This window comes from Symphodus melops, assembly GCF_947650265.1.
Source record: "Symphodus melops genome assembly, chromosome: 3".
In the NCBI taxonomy this organism is placed as follows: domain Eukaryota; kingdom Metazoa; phylum Chordata; class Actinopteri; order Labriformes; family Labridae; genus Symphodus; species Symphodus melops.
Window position 1 is genome coordinate 17,961,228 of NC_136693.1, and position 20,808 is coordinate 17,982,035.

Sequence of the window (20,808 nt, forward strand, 5' to 3'; positions counted from 1 at the left end):
AGCTCATGCCCCCAGAAAAAGGTAAGAAAAATGTCTATTTGCTTTAAAAAGAGAAGTATTTGATTGTGACTAATCTCCCTATTTTGTTTACATGAAATCAAGATTTATTATATTTTATTAAGGAAGAACATCTTACATTATTCATGACAGTAATGATCTGATACTGTGGTGTTTGAGTGAGTGGTGTTTTACTGCTCTGCAACGGAGATTACATACAGTTTACTACTAAGTTTAAATTTTTGGGCAATTGTCAGCTTATTACTAGAATCAAGAGTTATTTTGTTATTCCCATTCAAATTCATTGTACCAGGACATGCCTTACAAAGTAAAAGTGAGTCAAGAGCAATTTTTGAGAACATCGAGTGGGCTGCTCATTTAGAAATATTTTCCATTTTACACAATATAGGGTGTCAGGCCCTATAGTTATTTTTGCACAGTTTTTTGCTGTCCCTGTGTCTCAGCAGTTCAGTCTGCTCTATCTGTTTGGTCCAAATCCATCCAGAGGATCTCTGCAGATATCCAACACACATTCTGACACTGTCGCCAAACCTGACCTAACTGAAGGGATGATCCACTTCTACCAGGGAATCTGAGAAATTTGACTGTGTGGCACCAGCTCAACAGAAACCAGACCACAGCGAGCCTCTTCAGGACTCAAGGATCATTGTAACAGAGCAGTGGACAGAGGAGGGTCCTACTCACCATGTACTCCCCACAGAGTCTCCACCGCTGGGGCATCACTCACAGCGAGAGTATGGAGCGACTAGCCTACAGCCAAGGTAGGTAGGAAAGCACTTTCTGAATGAATAATTCTATTATACGATGAAAAATCCTATCAACTCAACCTGACGCCTTATTTCATACATAACCTAAAACAGCCTCAAACAAAACTTTCATAACATCATTTCACTATTAAACTGGATTATTGTAAAAGTCAATAAAAGAGGACCTATGATTTAATGAAGCTTTAAATAACACATAGATAGATGAAGAGATGAATAGATGAAGTCACCAAATTAATCAGGGAGTGAACCTAAAGACTGACAAACTTAATCCATGACTTCAATAGTTGATCTGAAGCATTCATGTGTTGATAAACTTGTTGAAATATGAATGTTCATACTCTCAAATCATTTTTAATAGAGTTGAACCATTACTTGTCACAATGTCACAAATCCATTACTTCCAGCTTTGACAAAGTTTAATGTTTACAGATTAATCATCATTGATGGTAAACGGAACACCTTTGGGTTTAGGCTGATCGTTTAATTATAAATGATCATTATTTTTTTTTTAAAAAAGCATTTAAAGAAATTACCGTACATACAATTTTATTACATTTTCCAAACAAGAAACTGAAAAATATAGGAAATTATCGAGAGTAACCTTTATTTGGTTTTCCAAAGCCAGTTCAGGTCTTTACTAAAGCTTTTGGTATTCCCTCTGTAATTGTTTCCTCTCCTGGGGAAACATAATTCATTCCAAACATGGCATTAGGAAGGATTTTGAAAATACTGAGCTCATGAGTCCAAAGTTTATAAGTGAACATCACAGATCATCTGAGTTTGGCAAATCAGCCGTCTCTATTAGAACTACACAGTTTTGTAACTCCAGTGAAATCAGAGAGTGCTGTAGCTTTGCTGTAATTTTGAGATAAAATCATCATCATCAATCGTGTTCTCGACACACATAAACACATGGTGTTTCATGAACTTTGTTTGATAATGTAGCGTATTGATATGTTATTATGGCACTGTTGATGTGTTGTTTTGCTGATATATGTTGTGGTACAGCTGTTTTTGTGTAGTAAAGTGAATTGCCGTTAGTCTATTACTGTTTAAATATAATTTGTGAATTTCACTGAGGGTTAATTTAATGCCAGTGTTCAGTTGTTGTGTATTGTGGTGTAGCTGTTAGTGTATGTTTTGTTTCTTAACAAAGACATTGTCTCTGCCTCCTGGATTACTGATGTAAATTAATTTAGCTAACTCTGGTATTATGCTGTACACTGTTCCTGTCAACATACATAAATACATCAATGTTTAGATGTTTGACATGTTCAAAATCATGTCAAATAATGTACAATATTTTCCTCTGAACCGTTTTGAAATAGATTAAAATGACAAAAGATAAGCACTGAAGTGTTGAATATTTATTACCTTTGTCAGTAAAATATTTAGGCCTAGTAGTGTGAGAGGCAGCCAGCAGGGGGCGGCACGTGCACAACATGGCAGCCCCTCAAATCATTACGTAGTGCTCCTTTTGTGAGTCTTGTGAGCCTTTTGACACCGCCCCTCCAGAGGGTGCAGCGGAACGACTAGAAGCTGAACAGTCTTTTAGGTCTGCTGGGTGTAAACAAATCTATCATAGTTCACCGTGGTGTACGTCAAAAGACTGGTTTTAATAGCTGTCCTCCTCCCTGTCACCATGCAGACGGATGCGTACGTTTTCATTTCGACCGATACAACACTGGCTTTGTTTTGACACTCGCCAGACCTGTCAGAGCTTTTTTAACGCAGGTAATTTTCTGCTCCGGTTGTCGTAATGTTCACCGGGTGATCGGTACTCGCTAACTGTTAGCAACCCGCATGAGTCTGGTTGTTTTCGCTTCGAGCTGTGATCGTCTGAGAGGTACGTGAACATGGCATCGTCCGCAGACCACGATCTGGCTCTGTCTGAAGCGGACAGCAGCAGCAAGGAGAAAGCTCAGGTGTTTGGCATCTTGAGGCTGCAGGAGGAGAAATCTGCTGTGGGAGATAAAGCTAATAGTAGCAGCACTATTAGAGGAGGAGGAGGTGGAGGAGATGGGCGATGGCAGGCTCCTATCTTCGCTTTGGCCAGAAAAGCATCCGAGACCATTTCAGGGAGCATTCACGTCCTGCCCAAAGTGTCGGAGCACAGAACTTCTCTGCCCGGGGACTGGACCGTCCAAGGTAGGGTGTTATCGTCAGCTCAGTGAGGGCTCAGATTCATGCAGGGAGTGGAGAAGTGTGTGTCAATGGGGTTCTTCTGGTTAATATTTAGCAGCTCTGAGTTGATCAGGATCCTCACATCGACGACGAGAGGCGCTCCAAAACAATCGGATGTTGCTAAATGGGTCAGAGTCTCAGCTGCTGTGTGTTGATGTGGTAGCTTCATCTCTTCTCTCTTTTGCATCCAGCTGCATTACCTCACCATCCTCTGTCTGTGTGGCGAATTGATTTTTCATAGATCCTTGCTGCCCTCATGCTTTGATGCTATATACACCCTCCTCTGTCAGCTTCACTGCCTGAAGCATCACATGGTGCACTTCACCAAAAAAAACAAAACCCTACTAAAACACTGGTGTCTGGTTTTTAGAGGGACTTTTTGTGCGCTGGCAATTCAAGTCAGAAACTTTGCAAGATATTGAATTGGGGCTTCACCTATGTTTTAAAAAAAAAAACCCCAAAAAAACCCCAACATCTTTACTTTGTCAGTCATTATATCCTAATTCATCAATCGTTTTGTACAATGTCACACTATTGTTAGAATCACAGCCATCAAAAGACAAAATAATCAGATGTTTTGTTTATTCAAAATAAAAAATAAACAAAAACAACAACACCATTTTTAAATAACTGCAGCCTATACACAACCTAGCAGCATTAAAGCATTTAAATTGATGCTCAAGATTTGGAAATGTGATTGACAAATGAATCCTGATTGATTTCCTGTTGAACAACAAGCTTTTGTCTCTCTTTGTCTCTCTGTCAGTATTCCCAGAAGCTTGTGTGTCTCACACTCAGTATCATTTTAAAAAGTTAACAACTGTTTCAGGGAATCGATCCAACGGGGATGCTTAATAATTAGTTTAAAAAAAACAAAACAAACAAGAATATTTTTTATATTGTTCTGTTCAGTTATGTTATTATATCTCTAATGTTTCAACAAGACACATATCTCTCAATGTTTCAAACTATATAATAATGAGTGGCTGCATAATTTATTCTATTCATCTCCAGATTCAAAAGTGTGACGATACAGTTTTGAAGCTTGTTAAAGGACTTGCATCCCACTAAAGTTCTCATTGTAAACACGTTTTTGATAATAATCACGTTAGCACTATTGATAAAAGTACAGATTAAGATATCAACTCCTGGATGCTCAGAAACTTTTAAAAACTCAACACACACACTATACACGATTACTCATTTTTGGTCCAAAAACTCAGAAGACGTCACCTTACATTCAATTCTATGAAGTACAGGGAGCAGGCCAGAAATCGTGGCATTGTTTTAGACTCAGACCTTGGCTTTGAAAATCATATCTCCACTCCAACATTACCAAACACAGCATTTTACCAGTTAAAGAACACTTTACAGAGAAATGAGTCCATGCATTCATCTCAACCAGGTTAAACTACTATGTATGCAGGAGTATCCAAACAATCTATAGGAAGACTTCAATTCATTTAAAATTCAGCAGCCAGAGTCCTAACACGTACGGGAAAGTGTGATCATATTACTGCAGTCCTCAAAACACTCTCATTAGCTACCTGTACAACACTGAATCACCTTTAGAAATCACTGGATGCTTCTGCTCACACACTCCAACACCACCAGGGACCTCGTGACATCAAGTGAAGGTCTGCCAGTCATACCAAGAATCAGATCAAAGTCCGGAGACGGGGCCGTTACTTACTGTCCCTCTGTCTGCAACAAACTGTTCATCATCACAACCGTCTCTATATTTAAAGCTTAACTCAAAACCTTATTTTCTCTAAAGCATACACATAGTAACTCTTTGTGAGGGTATGTGTTTGTCTTTTGTTGTTTTCTTTTGTTCTTATTTGATTACTGTATCAAATTCATGATTGTGGAGACAGCTTTTTGTCTCTTGTATTACCATGTGTTTATCACCACTTTAAAGCACATTAAGCTTACCTGTGTGCTTTATAATTAAACTTTCTCTTCTATACTGACCTGCTAAATTCAGCTGGCAGGTTTAGTTGTTTATGTCACAGACAGAGATGCTGAGTCTCAGTTTTTTCACGAGTACATATTGACTGTTTAATGACTAGCTTGATACAAGCTTTGGTCATGTAGTGGCGTTAGCATTCAGCATATTTGAAGTGTTGTGGTTTGTTTTGAAGCAACCTGTGCTTATTGAACGTGTCAAAGAAAGAGGTCTACTGAACATGATTCTTACTCTTGAGTAATTCAAACAGGTGTGCATGCTTCAGATCAGGTGGGTATTTTCTTTTGTTTACTTAAAGGAAGTGTTGGTGCTTTTTCTGTTTCCCGCTGCAGCCATGCGAGACCCCATGGCCATGGAGAGAGCCAACCTGCTGAACATGGCCAAGCTGAGTATCAAAGGGCTGATCGAGTCCGCTCTGAGCTTTGGACGGACACTGGATTCAGACTACCCACCTCTGCAGCAGTTCTTTGTCGTCATGGAGCACTGTCTTAAACATGGCCTCCGAGGTGAGAGAGAGAATGACTGCTGTGCTGGTGGGAATATATCTGCAATCTTCCACCTTATTGATATTCTGTGTCCAAGCTGCAGTGTGTTTGTATGAAGCCTCCTTAATAAAAGATGTCATTCCTAGATTTCCTCTCCCCAGTGTGTGTCTGACCGTGTCTCTCCTCTTCCTCTCTGCAGTGAAGAAGTCCTTTCTGGGCTTTAACAAGTCTCTGTGGGGTCCTCTGGAGCTGGTGGAGAAACTGTGTCCTGAAGCAGCGGAGATCTCCGCCTCTGTACGAGACCTGCCCGGACTAAAGTGAGGAGCACATTTATGAACACACACCAACATGAACCACGTACACTGACATGTTTGTATCTTTAACATGAGCATGTGACGTGAGCCAGAGCGGTTTAGTACCTGAGTGATGTACTTTCACTTCACTTTTCTTTTACTGTGCTCTCACTTCTGTCTTGTCACATTTTCTCCACATCCTACTTTTCTTTGGACTTTCTTTGTTACTTCTATAACAGACAGGTGGTACGCAGGACTGTGTTCAAACTGTTTAATTCGCCAGTTTAATAAAACCCTTTTTTTTTTTTTTTTTTTTAAATAAAGTTAACCTATTCTGGTTTGGACAAAATATCAATACAGCCATATATCCTCGCCCTGACTCTTGTGATACTATTATCTAATCACTGTGTCAAATATCAGTATAAGAAAGAAAACTGCAGGACAGCAGGATGAAAGATGAGGAAGGAGACGACACTAAGTTTGTATCAGGCAAAAGTAAAAGGATGTCGAATGGTTAGCGTGATAAGAGATGAATCTGACACATGCAGGAATACATCAATTCTACACATGCAACATATCAGTCACAGAAGAATCGCTGGATTGGGACATAATCGTTGCTGAACGCCACGTTTTGTATTCTATTGTACCATATTGTTTTGTGTGATTCCCACCTCAGTGGGACAACAAGCAGTTGTGTTTCATCGTAACTTACTAAAGTTTAGAGGAACACATACAGGATGAGTGTTGATCGTTCTCTGTGGGAGTGATCATATTTGAACTTTTCATGCTATTCCGTTATTTAGTCACTGCACAGCAGCACACTTCCAAAGGGGAATCAAGAGTGAATAATATTCAGGTCTTGTCTGATCCAGCAACATAGGAAACAGTTGTGCTGTTTCAGAGGGAGAACAGAGTGTGTTTCCTCTGGTTGTGCTGACTCAGACTAACAGACATGTAGCAGAGCAGTGTTCTCAGTACACACAGTGAAGTTATTTGTTCTCTTCAGAATCAGATGCTGCATTAAGAACGTTTTTTCAGTGCAGTTAGAGTTTCTGAAATGCACACAGAGGTGAAATGAAACATGTTAAAGTTACTGTAGATAGATCAGAGTCTTGAAAAAAGGAACAGTTATTTATTTGTTAACTGAAACAAACAGCAGGAACACCGAACATTTCAGGAACTTCAACAAAAGAAGAAGCTGAAGATCACTCTGTTTATTATCAGAGATCTGAAAAACTTTCAAAAACCTCCCAAGCATGCAATCTCATCGTGTGTGTGTGTGTGTGTGTGTGTGTGTGTGTGTGTGTGTGTGTGTGTGTGTGTGTGTGTGTGTGTGTGTGTGTGTGTGTGTGTGTGTGTGTGTGTGTGTGTGTGTGTGTGTGTGTGTGTGTGTGTGTGTGTGTGTGTGTGTGTGTGTGTGTGTGTGTGTCAGGACTCCTTTAGGCAGGGCCAGAGCTTGGTTGCGTCTCGCTCTAATGCAGAAACGGCTCGCTGACTACCTTCGACTTCTCATCACCAGAAAAGACCTGCTAAGGTACACACACACACACGCACGCACGCACGCACACACACACACACACACACACATGTTGTTTATACACATGGTGACACACACACACACACACACACACAGAACACAACCCCGCAACAAACCCAATAATGTAACTCATGTTTAAAGTTTCATAGTTTCATGTAATCAAGGGAAACCTTGTACTTACTCCACTTATACTTCACACTCAGAACAACGACATTACAGAGCCAACTAAAGCTGATCCCTTCAGTAGTCGAGCTCCTCTTGTGTCTCCTCTACAGTGATTTCTATGAGAATTCAGCGCTGATGCTGGAAGAGGAGGGAGCAGTAATCGTAGGACTGCTGGTCGGTCTGAACGTGATCGATGCTAATCTGTGTGTCAAAGGCGAGGACCTGGACTCTCAGGTGAGCACTGCTCTGTTACTGTTTGTCACCCAGACACATGAAAATAAGGACATCTGCTCTTTAAATATAGCTTCATATGGATTAACTATGACATGAGTTGGCATGACAACATTTTCCAATGTTTTTTTTCCCACTTTGATTGGATCACATCTTCCAAATACATAATACTAATAAGATAAGTAATTTGTACACACTCTTCAACAATGAAAGATATACATCTACTTCCTGTGGCCACAAGTCCATTGAAAAGAAACCGACTCTAGTATGAGGAAGAAAAAATGCAGACAAGACTGGATTGTTGTTTGGTCACTTTGTCTCTGCTTTAAGCAGTTAGAGAGCAGACACTAGTGTCATATATTAACTCAATGGGCAGAGACTTTTTCCACACTGCAAACACAGTTTTATTCTAACTCAAACAGACTGCTCTCACACCTGACTCTGTGTGGCTGAGGTACTTTACTGAGTAACCTCAGTAAAGTCTGCTTCCACCCTTGAAGCTAAGATGATAAAAGAAATGAAAACACTGTGTTTTTGTGGAAATGTTTATTTCAAGCACGTTTCCTCTTTAGAGACATTTCAGCTTCATTAGTTTATTTTTTGTTTCAGGTTGGGGTAATTGATTTCTCCATGTACTTGAAGAATGACATCGATGATTACAGGAGTGAAGAGAGGTAAGATCTTTTATTGTCCATCCATGTTAGTTAATCCACTGGTTGTCTGAGGCCTCCCAATCTCACGTAGAACTTGTTATATGACTGTTTCCATGGCTACAGGAATAGCCAGATAGCATCCATCTTGGATCAGAAGAACTATGTGGAGGAGCTGAACCGGCAACTTAAGTAAGATGTTTGTTTTTTTTGGTTATTGAAATAGACTTGTGTGAATATATGACTTCCAGTTATGACAGTGTTGTGGTACTTTTACTCTCTGATAAGTTCATATATTTCTAGCACTCAATCAATTGATATCTGTTGATTGTCTGACGTTTAAGGAGTGCCATGATGCACCTAACAAAAGGCTGAACGTGTCATTACACATGAAATAGGTCCAGTGTTCAGTGAGTTTATTAATAATAATAATAACTTTATTTGCAGGTACTAAAGTCAAATAAAAAATATTAACACAATAAAAACAATATGTTGTTTTAGAAGTGCATGTCTGTCCCCACAGACAGATTCACAAAAACACAGACAGTGTGTCACATTTCCTCTTTTAAATTTCCATTCCTCACAAACTATTTTAATAATTCTGGTGATTCTCTGTGATTTAAATGGCAGCACAGATGTAGAGAATGCAGCTAGGATAGCTTAAAACAAGCTAGTTCTTGAATCCGTTGTTGTAAACAAACCTATAACATGTACCATGATGATAAGTTGTTGTTTTTTTTGTCTCTGTGTGATTAGCTCCACAGTTCATGGTCTTCAAGGTAGAGTGGACTCTTTAGAGAAGTCTAACTCTAAGCTCATTGAGGAGGTGAGACTCAAACTCATAACATCTGTACATTAGGTTTGCGACATTGAGATGTTAAAAGTCATCACATTAACCTGAGAATTTCATAAGAATCTCTACATCACCAGCTATGTGCCTTTATAATTCAATATTGATGCTCTTGCATGGTGTGTTTCACAGAAATATACAAATACCTTCATATAAACCTTTCATATTATCAATCGTTGATTCTGGGTTTTTTTTTTTTTTTTTTGTTGTGTTTGGCAGTTAGCCATAGCCAAGAACAACATCATCAAACTACAGGAGGAGAACCAGCAGCTGAGGAGTGAAAACAGCCTCATCCAGATGAAGACACAACAACAGTTAGAGGTACACAGACAGAAAACATTTGTTTTCAACAGTTACTTTGAGCTCGGGCTGATAAAGCGTATGCATGACAGGTCTTCTTATTGTTGGGATGTATCCAGGTGACCCAAGGTGACGTGTCTGTGGAGAGAGACACATACAGACAGTCTCGTCAGGGTTTGGATGAGATGTACAATGAGGCCCAAAGGCAACTGAAGGAGGAGTGTCAGCTCCGACAGGTCGGACCGACGCTGTTTGTGTGTGAATCAATATGCTTACTCATACACGTGATGACATCATAGTAACAGGTCATAAACATCCAAATCATGTATTGTCTTTTTTTTGTTAAGGACGTGGAGAATGAGTTGGTGGTCCAGGTGTCCATGAAACAGGAAATGGAGCTGGCTATGAAACTACTGGAGAAAGATATTCATGAAAAACAGGTTAGTGCTAAAATATATTCTTTAATCATTAACGCTTATAAATCATTGTAAATTATTATATATGATTTTAAAATGACTGCAGTAAGGTTTGGTGGAAACATTGTTGGAAAAGGAGAATATTTAAATGTATACATAAATGATGTGTTTGCTCTTGAAATGTATGACCATCACAGTGAGGGAGCATGTGATGATTCTCACATTCTAATAAAGCACCAGTCTGTTCATGCTCACATGCAGCAGTAATACCTTGCCCACTTCTGCCCGTCACTGTGGCAGCCCTGCCAGTGATCGGCCCCTCTGCACGAATGTGTGAACACTGCTGCTTAAACACTAGCAGCCGACTTTTGGAGCTAAGCTGTGAGAAGCAGCATCAAGGCAGCTTGTGTGAAGGCTGCTGGGGACATTACATAAAAACATCAGGGGATCGGCTGTATGCAGCGTATGACACCCAAACGCTGCATCATTACAGTATGTTTTAAATATGTTTGAGCTCCTTGATGGGATTTAGCTTTAAATGTGACTAACAAGACTATAATACTAGAATCTGTCACATGATGGTTTGAGTATGAGAGCCGAATGGAAATGTTTGCGTTACATCAACAGGACACACTGATCGGACTGAGACACCAACTGGATGAAGTCAAAGCTATCAACGTAGAGATGTACCAGAAGATGCAGGTACAAACACGCACATACACTACATACTCTGTGTAGATTATTCGGATTTATCACAGCCATTCGTTCTCCTTTGCTAGTCATCGGATGAGGAGATGAAGAAGAAGAACAATGTGATCACTCGTCTGGAGGAGAAGACCAATCAGATCACTGCCACCATGAAGCAGCTGGAGCAGAGGTGAGATACACCGCCTGTGAAAGGCACACACGGACATAAACTGGAAAATCCCTTTTTCTATGTTCCTCCTCAGCCCCTCTTTCAATCTACACAAAAGGCTCCTTTCTAGTTCAACGACTTACAGAAGTGCCCTTGTTAAAGAAGCAAAATGAAACTTTGACACGAAGAGTTTAAAACGGGTTCTGCAGTTTGAATTCTAAACATCGGAGAACGCTCTCTCCCCCTTCACCCTCCTACCTAGAATCGATGCGCAGTGTTGAGCCAGCTCAGCTTAGATCAGTCTTGAAACCTTTCTGAGTTCTCACCTCTCCAACAGAGAACTAGTAACATATGAATTTAGACTTTTGCAGGGTGTAATTTGAAGCTGCGCAGACGTGACCTGGAGTAAACTTGGAAAATAAAGGACATGATTATCATCATCCAACAATCCAAATTAAAATAATATTATTGTGTTTTTGTCTGCGATGGCATCTTCTATTCATATTGATTGGTTTCTTTAAACAGTTGGTAGAAGCCTGTCTTTTGTGATCTGTTTTTTCGATGGCTACCTCAACACTGAACGTACATGTTTGATCACTTCAGTGAAATAAGTCCTCTGAAGAGTAAAGTAGACAAACTCACAGAAAAGTATCCAAGGCACTCTGTTCTATTACAAAAGTTAAAACGTCTTTATTGACTCATAGCTACAGGTAAAATCTAAAACGTGTGGCAGACCGACGCGTTTCAACGTGAAACCCCTAAGAGCCCCTGTTTGCAGTTCAGCTTGATCGAGGACCCACGCAGCAATCCTGACCTTTGATGTTTTATAAGAATTTAAAATAGCTCAATCTTATCCTTTCCCTGATCAAATAGAAGCGCAGTGATTCATGTTGAACTTGAAAGCATTTCTGCGACACGAGGCTAAAGGCAGGGTTGGTCATTTTCAAAAACTCAGTGCTTTGTCTGCACCCTCCCCCTCCCCTCTGTGGTCCAGAAGTGGACCTCAGCTCATGCTTTGAGTGCATGCATGAGGTAGAGAAGGAGCAGGGACAACGATTGGTACCTTGTGGCAGATAATGGTCGAAGTTTTTACAGGCTTACAACTGCTACAGATGAATTATGAATGTCTGTCAGGACTTTAAGACAATTTCAACCCAAATCTTAAAAAGTGTGTCTGGAGAAAATGACCAATCCTGCCTTTAACTCAGAGCAAAATAATAAAATAAAAACAATTAGCATGATATATAATTCACGCTTATGTTTAGGCCACCACATATCAACAGGGTTGATTAAAACAAGTTGAGACACATCAGGTGTTGTCCAACATTTTCCATGGGGAAATTCTGCATCCTAACTTCTCACTTGTAATAAATATTTCAAGATATTTTCATGCATGCTATGTTAGTAATTCTCTTCACGTCTATGTTCCAAATCTGCATCAGGCATGATGAAATCTTCTGGTGAAGTGATGCTTTATGATCCCTCCTCGCCTCATTGTTTACAAGCCAACATGGTTCATCTTCCTCCCCTCCCCTCTTCCATTGGTTTATATTTCCCATCCTATTTGTGATTGGTTGTGTAAGTTGTTGTTTTTTTCCCCCTGCTTTGAAGGTTTTGTTTAGAGTGGTAGAACTTAGACCTTTGGTTACACTTGTTTAAGTGGAAGTTGTTGTGTTGTTGTAGTCGCAAATCAAAGTGGTCAAAAACTGCAGAAAACTTTCGGTTAAATGTTGTGTTTTGTAGTCTGGTCCTTTGCACACGCTGCCTCTTAAAATACCACCTTTTTATCTGCTCCAGATTTACTCATACTTCTGTCCACGTTATTCTTCCTGCTTCCTCTCATCTCTTCTCATCACTCATACTTTAACTGTCGAGGGAAATAAAACCCAGACTGAAGAAATCTGATTACAGTGGGAGCCTGAGAGCAGATTTCTGTGACTTCATGCCTTTTACTTATTCTTACTGCTGTGCTTGTGATGTTAAAATTCACTGTAGGAGTTCAGTGTAACCAGGAACACCCTAGATTGCTGATGTATTGACATCCTTTCTTCCTTCCTTTCTTTCCTCCCTCATGTTCGTCTCTTTTTTACCATCCATCCAATCATCCATTCTTCATTTCCCCCTTGAAACCTCCTCGTTTCGTCACTCCCCCTTGGTTTCCCCCTGCCCTCCCTTTGCAGTGATAAGGATTTGCTCAGTCAGACCAGAACGCTTGCTATGTCATTTGTTAAGTGTGCCAGCACAGACACAGAGCACCAGTACAAGCTAGTCAAGGACATCTCCTTCTGAGGACGAACGCGCGCGCACACAAGCAGACACGCGATTACTAAAGACCTTACAAATAAACGGACTTAACTTAAAGGAACATTCCTGTTTTTGTTTGCACACAATATTCAAACTGTAGGTGAGAGAGCAGCCAGAGAATCAGGTGAAACTTCAACGCAGGGTTTAGTGACTGAGACATGATCATCATCAGCAGAGTGCTGTCATTTACAGAGAGCACTCCAACATGTTTTAAGATCTTCAGTTAAACCCTCCACAGACCTGCTGCTGGAAAACAAAGACATGTTTACTGTCAACATTTTGATTTGCTGCTCAGAGAAATATATTACATCAGTTGACTTTAATCGATAGTGAAAAAAAACAAACACATTTTGACCTAACCAGAGAATCATTTCTTCACATGCTGATGATGCACACACCCGTTCCTATATATATACTACCACTACTCTACCTGTGTCAAGTCGTCAGTTTATATGCTCTAACACTGACAGTAATATAGTTGACTGTTTAGGGTGTAATCATTGGGTATTTGTTATTGTTCAACATGAGAACATGAGATTATAGTGAAGCCTTTTTTAAAGGTAAGTTTAAATTCAACATGTGAACACAGGGACAAACTTTATTGGGTTAAATGCTTAACTTTTTTTATTCATTTATTTATTTTTTAAATAGCAAGATTTCTCCTTGTGTAAATCTGTGACTTTGACCAAGATGATCGCAACAGCCCCTAAAATAATCAAGGAGCAAATACATTTATTTTGCAATCACTAAAGTCACTAAAAGTGCATAAAATGTAAGACGGTGCACTCTAAACTTGTAAGAGTTTCCCTTACAACGCTTCTGAGTCGTTTCAAAGGTCGAATGACTTTTGAAAGTCTAAGAGTGCTTGTCAAAATAGGGCAATTATAATAAAATGATCAATTCTGTCCATGGAGGATTTGCTTTATGTCTAAAGTACGTGCAGGAACATGAGACTAGCAGACTAGCTTTCCCTGCCTGATTGCCCACTGTCAGCCCCTCACTGCACACGATCAGTCAGAGAGGAGTTTGCTTGTGCAGTCCTCAGGCTTTAAATGTGTTGCCAGTTTTTCTCTGCATGTGATGCACTTCCTGACCTGCTTCTGGCTGGCTGTGATGAAACTTGTTGCATTAGAAATCAGGCTTTTGTTCAAAGAGATTGTAAACATTTCATCCTTTATGTCATCAACATGAATTTGTGAAATTGTTAGCAAACAGTAGTAAAGATGCTGTAGACACAATACTAGAGGAGGAGGTTACATGCAATAGTCTGTACTGTAAAACAAAAACAAAAAAAGGGGGGGGGTTTCCAGAAACAGCCCTCATCCTTCTTGCTCTTCATCCTCCTGGAGATTCACATAAGCTAAAAGAATTACTGTTGAGTCAAGTTGAAGTCAATAAAAACATCTCTTCGGGACCAGCAGCCTCAGTTTATCTCGCACGCTTCGTTCCTGAAGATCAGACGCAGCCAAACCAAGCGTAAAGAACTGTAGTCACACAGATGTAAACCTCTGGAGCTTCTGTCATGGGAATTTGAATGTGTAACGTCTCATCTTTTGTTGACTCTTGTTATAGATGATAAGGAGGCAGCCATTGCACTCATCCTAAATCCAAGCTCATAGTACTGTCACTCCTCTCAGTTTGTAGAAGAAGAAACTCTCAGTGAAGCTGTTAGAACCTCACAACTACTGTCTTTTACCACCGTGATCAATAAAGGTAGATGTTTTGAGATGGTTGGGTGTGGCGTGAGTTTGTTGCAGTGTTCAGAGTCCAAGGGGACTTTTTATTGCATGACTTAACAGAGTCATAATTCCTGACGTCCAGATATGTGCTGTAGCTAAAGTTTCCTGCCTGCAGCCTACTGGATGAATCATTACCATTTCCATACTTTTCAAATTCAGAATGATATAAGTATGTACGGCACCGTGTTTTTCTTGTCATTCTGCGTCTTTAAGGCAGTTGTTACCTTCATTGTTTCATCATCACATTTATTTAAAGTCATTACCTGCTTGTATTAGTTCCGATTGTGTTTCGATCTCCCCTCTCTTTTAAGTTTTACTCTCTTGTGCTATCCTTTATTTATCCCCAGTCTTCAATCCTCCATGTCCACAAACAGAAACATCCCTCCCATTTAGACATCAATCCATCCTCCTCTGTTCTTTTCACACTCTCCCTCCGTCACCCACTCTCCCCCCCAGTTTTTTCTCTCCATGGTCCTGAGTTTGTCCCTGGTTATAATGGTGCAGATTACAGGAGGCAGAGAGGCACCGCGGCTCGGCAGAGGAGGGAACCAGACGCTTCAAGTTGGACTTCGCCAACAAGGCGGACAGCCTGCAGCGGCAGATCGAACACAGAGAGCGGCAACTGTAAGCAAAAAAAACCCCAAAAAAGCATCCCCACACAGACTGACTGCCAGATCTGTGCTCACACTAACATGAACACTTCATGTTGAGCAGCTGTAAAGTGTTTGAACTGTGTTTATTACAGTAGTCCTTCACTCTCTTGCTCATTTTATCCCTTTTCTCTGTCTCTGTGTGATTCCTTTGTTTGTGTTGCTGGTTATTGTATGTGCATATCTGTAGCCAGCAGCTGGAGACAGACCTAAAGATAGAGAGGGAGTGGAGGCAGACATTACAAAATGATCTGGAAAGAGAGAGAGACACGGTGTCTCAGCTGAGCACAGAGGCGCTGCAGATCAACGGACTGAAAAAGGTTGGAGGGACGAGGCAAATGACATCAAATACATCTATTTATTTGAGTCTGTTCACGCTGAGGTCTAATTCGATCTAAATGCGGTTTTTCTGTTCTTTGTGTTTTGTTTTTAACCTCGTCTTTTTATTAGGAGTTCCATCGCCTGCAAGATGAAAACATTCAGCTGAAATCGATCTGTGAGGACCAAGAACAAGCACTCGAGGAACTTGGCTCCAAACTAAGCGAGTATGTGCGCTTTAGCTCAAAATGTCTTCCCCCGAACTGCACTTAGTTTAACTGTCACTGCCCGACCTGTTTTTTGGAAAGATGAAAAGTCTTTAAACAAAACATGCTAAGTAGAGTTGTTTTTTCATAAATGTATTATCTTAGAATCACGGACCTTGGAAGTGTTGTCATAGGGTCTCTGGACATGTTTGATTCAGATACATCATAAAGCACATAACCCGACTCCATGAAACCCAAACACTAAATCATGTGTTCAACGTTATTCTGACTCAAAGGGAAACGATTGATTGATGGTCTGTGGTGGTAGATTTGATTTGTTCCCCCTCACTGAGCTCTGTCTTATTGTTTTGTCATAAGATCCAAACTGAAGATTGAGGACATCAAAGAAGCAAACAAAGCTCTTCAGGTAACGTGACAGTGAGTTACAGAGATGCAAAAAAACCTAGAGGTTAAGCGTCCTCTAGACAAGGATCAAGAACACAAATAAAATCCTGTATGTCTGTTTTGTGGAGTCTAAAATGTAAAGTTAGGGTGTGATGTTGTTTCAGGGGGGTCAGGTTTGGTTAAAGGACAAGGAGGCAAGCCACTGCAAGCTCTGTGAGAAGGAGTTCTCCATCTCAAGACGAAAGGTCAGAACATGTAGAGATGGGGGAAAAAAATGGTTCTGAGGAAGTTTGTCACAAATAAAGACTGATTGACAATGTAAAAGCTGAGCAAAAGCAATTGTAGTTAAGTTTAAGCCTCTCTGTCTCTCTCTACAGCACCACTGTAGGAACTGCGGGGAGATTTTCTGTAACAGCTGCTCAGACAATGAGCTCCCTCTCCCAGCCTCGCCCAAACCAGTCCGAGTCTGTGACACCTGCCACGCCCTCCTCCTCCAGAGATGTTCCTCCAATCCAGCATGAAGGAGTGTCACACTGCTGTAACTGACTGCCTCAAACAATCTGAGACCAGACTCAAAAAAAATCCCTTCAGTCCTTTGCAAGATCCACGTTGCAACTTATCTTGACAAAGTGTTTTGCTGCTAGAGGCAGACCATGTAAATTCAAATGTAGTACACTTGGCGAAGTTTTTTCCCGCACAGGCAAACTATGAGGAACTTCTGCCTCATTCTGACCTCATTGTTTCATTCTACTTCCTAGTTTCGAATGTGAGGACACTGTTAGTTTACTCTGACGTGAGCTTTGCATAATCGTAAGCAATCACTACTGCTGGCAATCAAACTTCTGATGAAGCAGAAGACACCATTTATTTACAGTAAATATGAATAACCATGGTCTTGGTGGAAAGAGACTTGCACAGTGGATCATCTAAGGATTGCAATGGACACAAATACATCTACAATATCAACCCCAAGTTAAATATGTACCCCGAATTTCAGATACAATCGACGTTATTTCTACATTCCTGCGAACATTGAGCGGTGAGGAGCAAACAGCTGGACTGTTCGTGTGGTAATGAAAGTTGGTTTTCACATTGAGTCAAACACGTTGTACCTCCTAGGGTCTGACTGTTAGGGTTCAGTCTGCATATTAAGATGAATACATAAAGCTTATGTATGAAGTTATACAACGTACTGATTCCATACAGCCTATCTTAAGGATGTAGGGGACCCTCAGTGTGTATAGACAGTGGGGGACAGAGGGGAATGTTTTGATAAATCCCCCTGTGAAGTTCAGCTACTCAGTGTTTTTCTGACACAATGAATCAAACTGTGTACAGGAAGATAAACAGAAGAGGTTATATAATTCATCCATTCAGTACTGTGGCCTTGTTAATGTTACTACACCCGCCAGTGAACACAAAGACAGCATTTACACAGGCACAAAAAAAAAAGTCAATACCACTACCTGCTAGACTGAAATATACATTGGATATATTACTGCTCAGTGAAAGAGTTAGAGACATTTGTATTTTTTTTTTATGCTGTCATAGCTGTAATTTGTTTACCCTGAACCTCATAGGAACGTTTTGTAAGCTGCCATCTTCTGCACTGACAGACTAAAAAAAGCCTGATGGTCGCGTATGTGCTTCTCAGTGTTCAAGGTGAAATGAAACTTCTCTGCAAACTCATGCTAGGAGCAGATTCGCTTTGCTGATGCACCAGACGAGACAAGTTCCCCTTTTAGGAGAAACTGAAGATCTTCAGTGTTTTTGCAAGTGTTGATGCCGTTTGTGCCTGTGTAAAGGCAACAGTGATTACCTACATGTGCTTCTCCTGTTGCCAAAATAAGCACTACATTTCTACAGAGAGGCTTCTACTAGCCAAAGGAGTAGTTTAGACTAAAGGTACATTTCACTTTTCTCATTAAGACACTGATGCAGTTCATGCTGCCTGAAAGACCAAGAAGAGCCTCCGATGTTTTCATCTGTGGTAGCTCTTCTGTTGATGAACCACTTGCAGCTTTCTCACAGCAGGACCACTTCACTGACTGTTAAGAACAGACTTTTACTTTGACACTTCTGAGAAAAACACCACAAAGTGTAATCCATCCTATGTTGCCCTAGGTGTAGTTAAGTATATTTATATTTTTGTTTCATGCACATGATTTTTTTTTCTTCTTAAAAAAGTCCAGGAACTTGATGAACTTTGACTTTTAGAAGACATAATAGAAGAATCACATTTTACTGCTGCTCCATTCCTGTGAGGGGAGATGTAAAACGTTTTTTTAAATCAAGTAAAGACGAGTATTGTCTTTATGTCGAACTAATGCTGATGACTGATAAGTGCACCTTCTTCATTGAAGGGTAATGATGCGAGTTCCGCTGCACACTCGTTTTGTACGTAAGAACAATGTTTACAACCTGAACCTTTTTTAAGAACTGGAAGTATTCATTCCCACAGAGAGACGGGACAGTCCTGGGTTCACTTTCCTGTTTCTAATATTTAAAAAGCACGAATAAAGCATATCAGCACTGAGTACTAAAGAAAATGTTAAACTGCACTCAGGCCTGAATGTTTTTGTACAGCGTCACTCTTCTGAAGCTCCCAGCCTTCATCGGGACGTGTACAGTGTTAATTGTGGTAAATACACCATGTTGATCGTCACTGTGGCCCTTTGGTTTAATTAAACCTGCCAGTTTAAAGGTTCAACTATTGCCAACAAAATGTTGCCTCAGCTGTGTAGTTTCTGATTAAATCAAGTGGACAGAAAAAACTCTTTCATGTTTTAATTTGACATTTACTGTTGTCGCTATGTCAGCTCTTGTTCCAGACGGTTTAGATTCATGACACGAACGTACGTCTAAAATCAGAGACACAAAGAGAATTAAATATAAAATTTATTCAGCAAAATGTACAACAGCTGCATAAGCCATGTTACAGCTCAAATATAGAGAATTGATTTTATTTCCACTCTTTGAGAGTACAATTCTTTGTTTTGTCATGAACTGTGAAAACATTCATAAAAAAAAAAAAAAACACTGGCTCACATGTATCAAACTGTTCAAAGCAGGAAAGAGAAAATGAAACCCAGTTTGTATCGGTGCTTAACACAAGTTCTTCTGAAACATCACTTGAATAAACTAAATACATTTCTAAATCAAGCTTTCCTCTCGTCCACAGACATTACACATGACTGTGTTGGACTTTGCTTCTTTGTGCTGTGCCTCCAGATGAGCATCATTCGCCTCAACTATTTAAAGTGCATCCCATCAAAGTCACTGAAAAAGAACGCATTCAGTTCAAACTATTCAAAACCCTAAAAATCAACATTTGATTTCCCTCAATCAATCAATAATTCTAACTGAGTTAGAACTTTTTTTTTTTTTAAACATGATGAACGAGGAATCTCCCAGATGATCCATCCGTCATGTTCGGCACAACAGTTGTGGTGTCCATCATGTGTATTAATAGTGCTCGTTGATATATCTGGAGTTGAAGTGCAGTTTTTAAATGATAGTTATTTTTAAAAGACTCTCACACAACAATGACTGACTTCAGATCAGATCGCCTGCTTAACAAACTGAATTCAAACGGCCTAAAGACACACAAGAAACACATCAGGATTATTTGGAGGAGTGGGATGACATCATCAGTATGCACCTCGCAGTCCACTGCTCCGTGAGCCTCCACCCCCACTTGAGTTACCGTAGTAACCACCACCACTGCGACCTGAAATTAAAAAAAAAAAAAAAAAGGCATGTAAGTGTTGAAAGAACGTTTTTTTAAATTGTAACGTCAGTCTTTTTATACACATTACAAAACAAACAATTTATTTATTTGTCAAAACAAATTTCTTTATAATGAAAGGGAAAGACAACATACTCATTTCAGCAGCCCCGCTGGCTGTCGAGTTTAGAAACAACTCAATATAGCGGTGCTCTGTGGAGAAAGAATATATTAGTCATTTTAACTTTCACTCTTCTGCTGTTTAATAAAACAAGTGATTTAGACGTTTCCATGTTTTCTCCAAGTACAATGCAAATATTTTAATCAATATGATGAGAATACTCCATTTTTCTGATTCTCTTTAAGGAGAGTATTTCTTGATCAAACTACTTCTGAGAAGGTTTAGTTTGTTCTAATAATCACCTGACTGCTCATCTGAGAGCATGTAAATATTCTGCTTCTATACATCACTAAACCTCGCCTCTCTGTTATAAAATTCAAAGTGTTCTTGTTCCTTCCACTAAATGTTAATGGCTTGACAAAGTGTTGTCACACACAAAACACCAGGATAGAAAACTGAGTACATACGCATGTGGTTCTTGTCTTTGGACATGGCGACCACGGCGTCTTCGTGGGAACGAAATTCCACATCCGCTTCTCCTGTCGACTTGCCGTTAGGAGCCACGTCGATGTGGACCCTCAGTGGATTCAAAGGAGAGAAGAACTGCACAAAGAGAT

At 40.1% G+C, this 20,808-nt stretch overlaps 2 protein-coding genes across 7 annotated transcripts in view; one reads left to right on the forward strand and one right to left on the reverse strand.

Moving 5' to 3' along the window:
* Window positions 1-19,383, forward strand: rufy2 (RUN and FYVE domain containing 2). Of its 5 annotated transcripts, none has more exons than XM_079338984.1 (20): window positions 1-21; window positions 462-779; window positions 5,271-5,444; window positions 5,623-5,740; window positions 7,149-7,250; window positions 7,529-7,652; window positions 8,259-8,323; window positions 8,426-8,491; window positions 9,056-9,125; window positions 9,369-9,470; window positions 9,569-9,703; window positions 9,797-9,889; window positions 10,493-10,567; window positions 10,645-10,742; window positions 15,269-15,388; window positions 15,605-15,734; window positions 15,865-15,959; window positions 16,317-16,365; window positions 16,508-16,588; window positions 16,721-19,383. In XM_079338984.1, the coding sequence occupies exons 2-20, from the start codon at window positions 704-706 to the stop codon at window positions 16,862-16,864; spliced, it is 1,917 nt and encodes a 638-aa protein (XP_079195110.1). In that variant the 5' UTR covers window positions 1-21; window positions 462-703; the 3' UTR covers window positions 16,865-19,383. The 5 variants fall into 5 exon arrangements, with proteins under 5 accessions (XP_079195110.1, XP_079195111.1, XP_079195108.1 ...); XM_079338985.1 differs by having other exon boundaries at window positions 3-21; window positions 9,569-9,685; XM_079338982.1 differs by lacking the exons at window positions 1-21; window positions 462-779 and adding an exon at window positions 2,244-2,933.
* hnrnph3 (heterogeneous nuclear ribonucleoprotein H3 (2H9)) overlaps window positions 19,224-20,808 on the reverse strand; it is a 7,344-nt gene continuing 5,759 nt past the window's right edge. For both annotated transcript variants that reach the window (XM_079338988.1, XM_079338989.1), the window contains exons 9-11: window positions 20,659-20,794; window positions 20,227-20,283; window positions 19,224-20,073 (exon numbers count right to left, since the gene is read on the reverse strand). In XM_079338988.1, coding sequence (XP_079195114.1) covers window positions 19,994-20,073; window positions 20,227-20,283; window positions 20,659-20,794 — 273 coding nt within the window. In that variant the 3' untranslated portion in view covers window positions 19,224-19,993. The remainder of the gene's footprint in view (window positions 20,074-20,226; window positions 20,284-20,658; window positions 20,795-20,808) is intronic.

Excerpts from the sequence above, each read along its gene's own strand:
- rufy2 (XM_079338982.1), top strand. The coding sequence starts at position 2,642 with ATGGCATCGTCCGCAGACCACGATCTGGCTCTGTCTGAAGCGGACAGC. Across the intron at positions 5,741-7,148 it reads CGAGACCTGCCCGGACTAAA|GACTCCTTTAGGCAGGGCCA; the intron begins GTGAGGAGCACA and ends TGTGTGTGTCAG. Across the intron at positions 16,366-16,507 it reads AAGCAAACAAAGCTCTTCAG|GGGGGTCAGGTTTGGTTAAA; the intron begins GTAACGTGACAG and ends ATGTTGTTTCAG.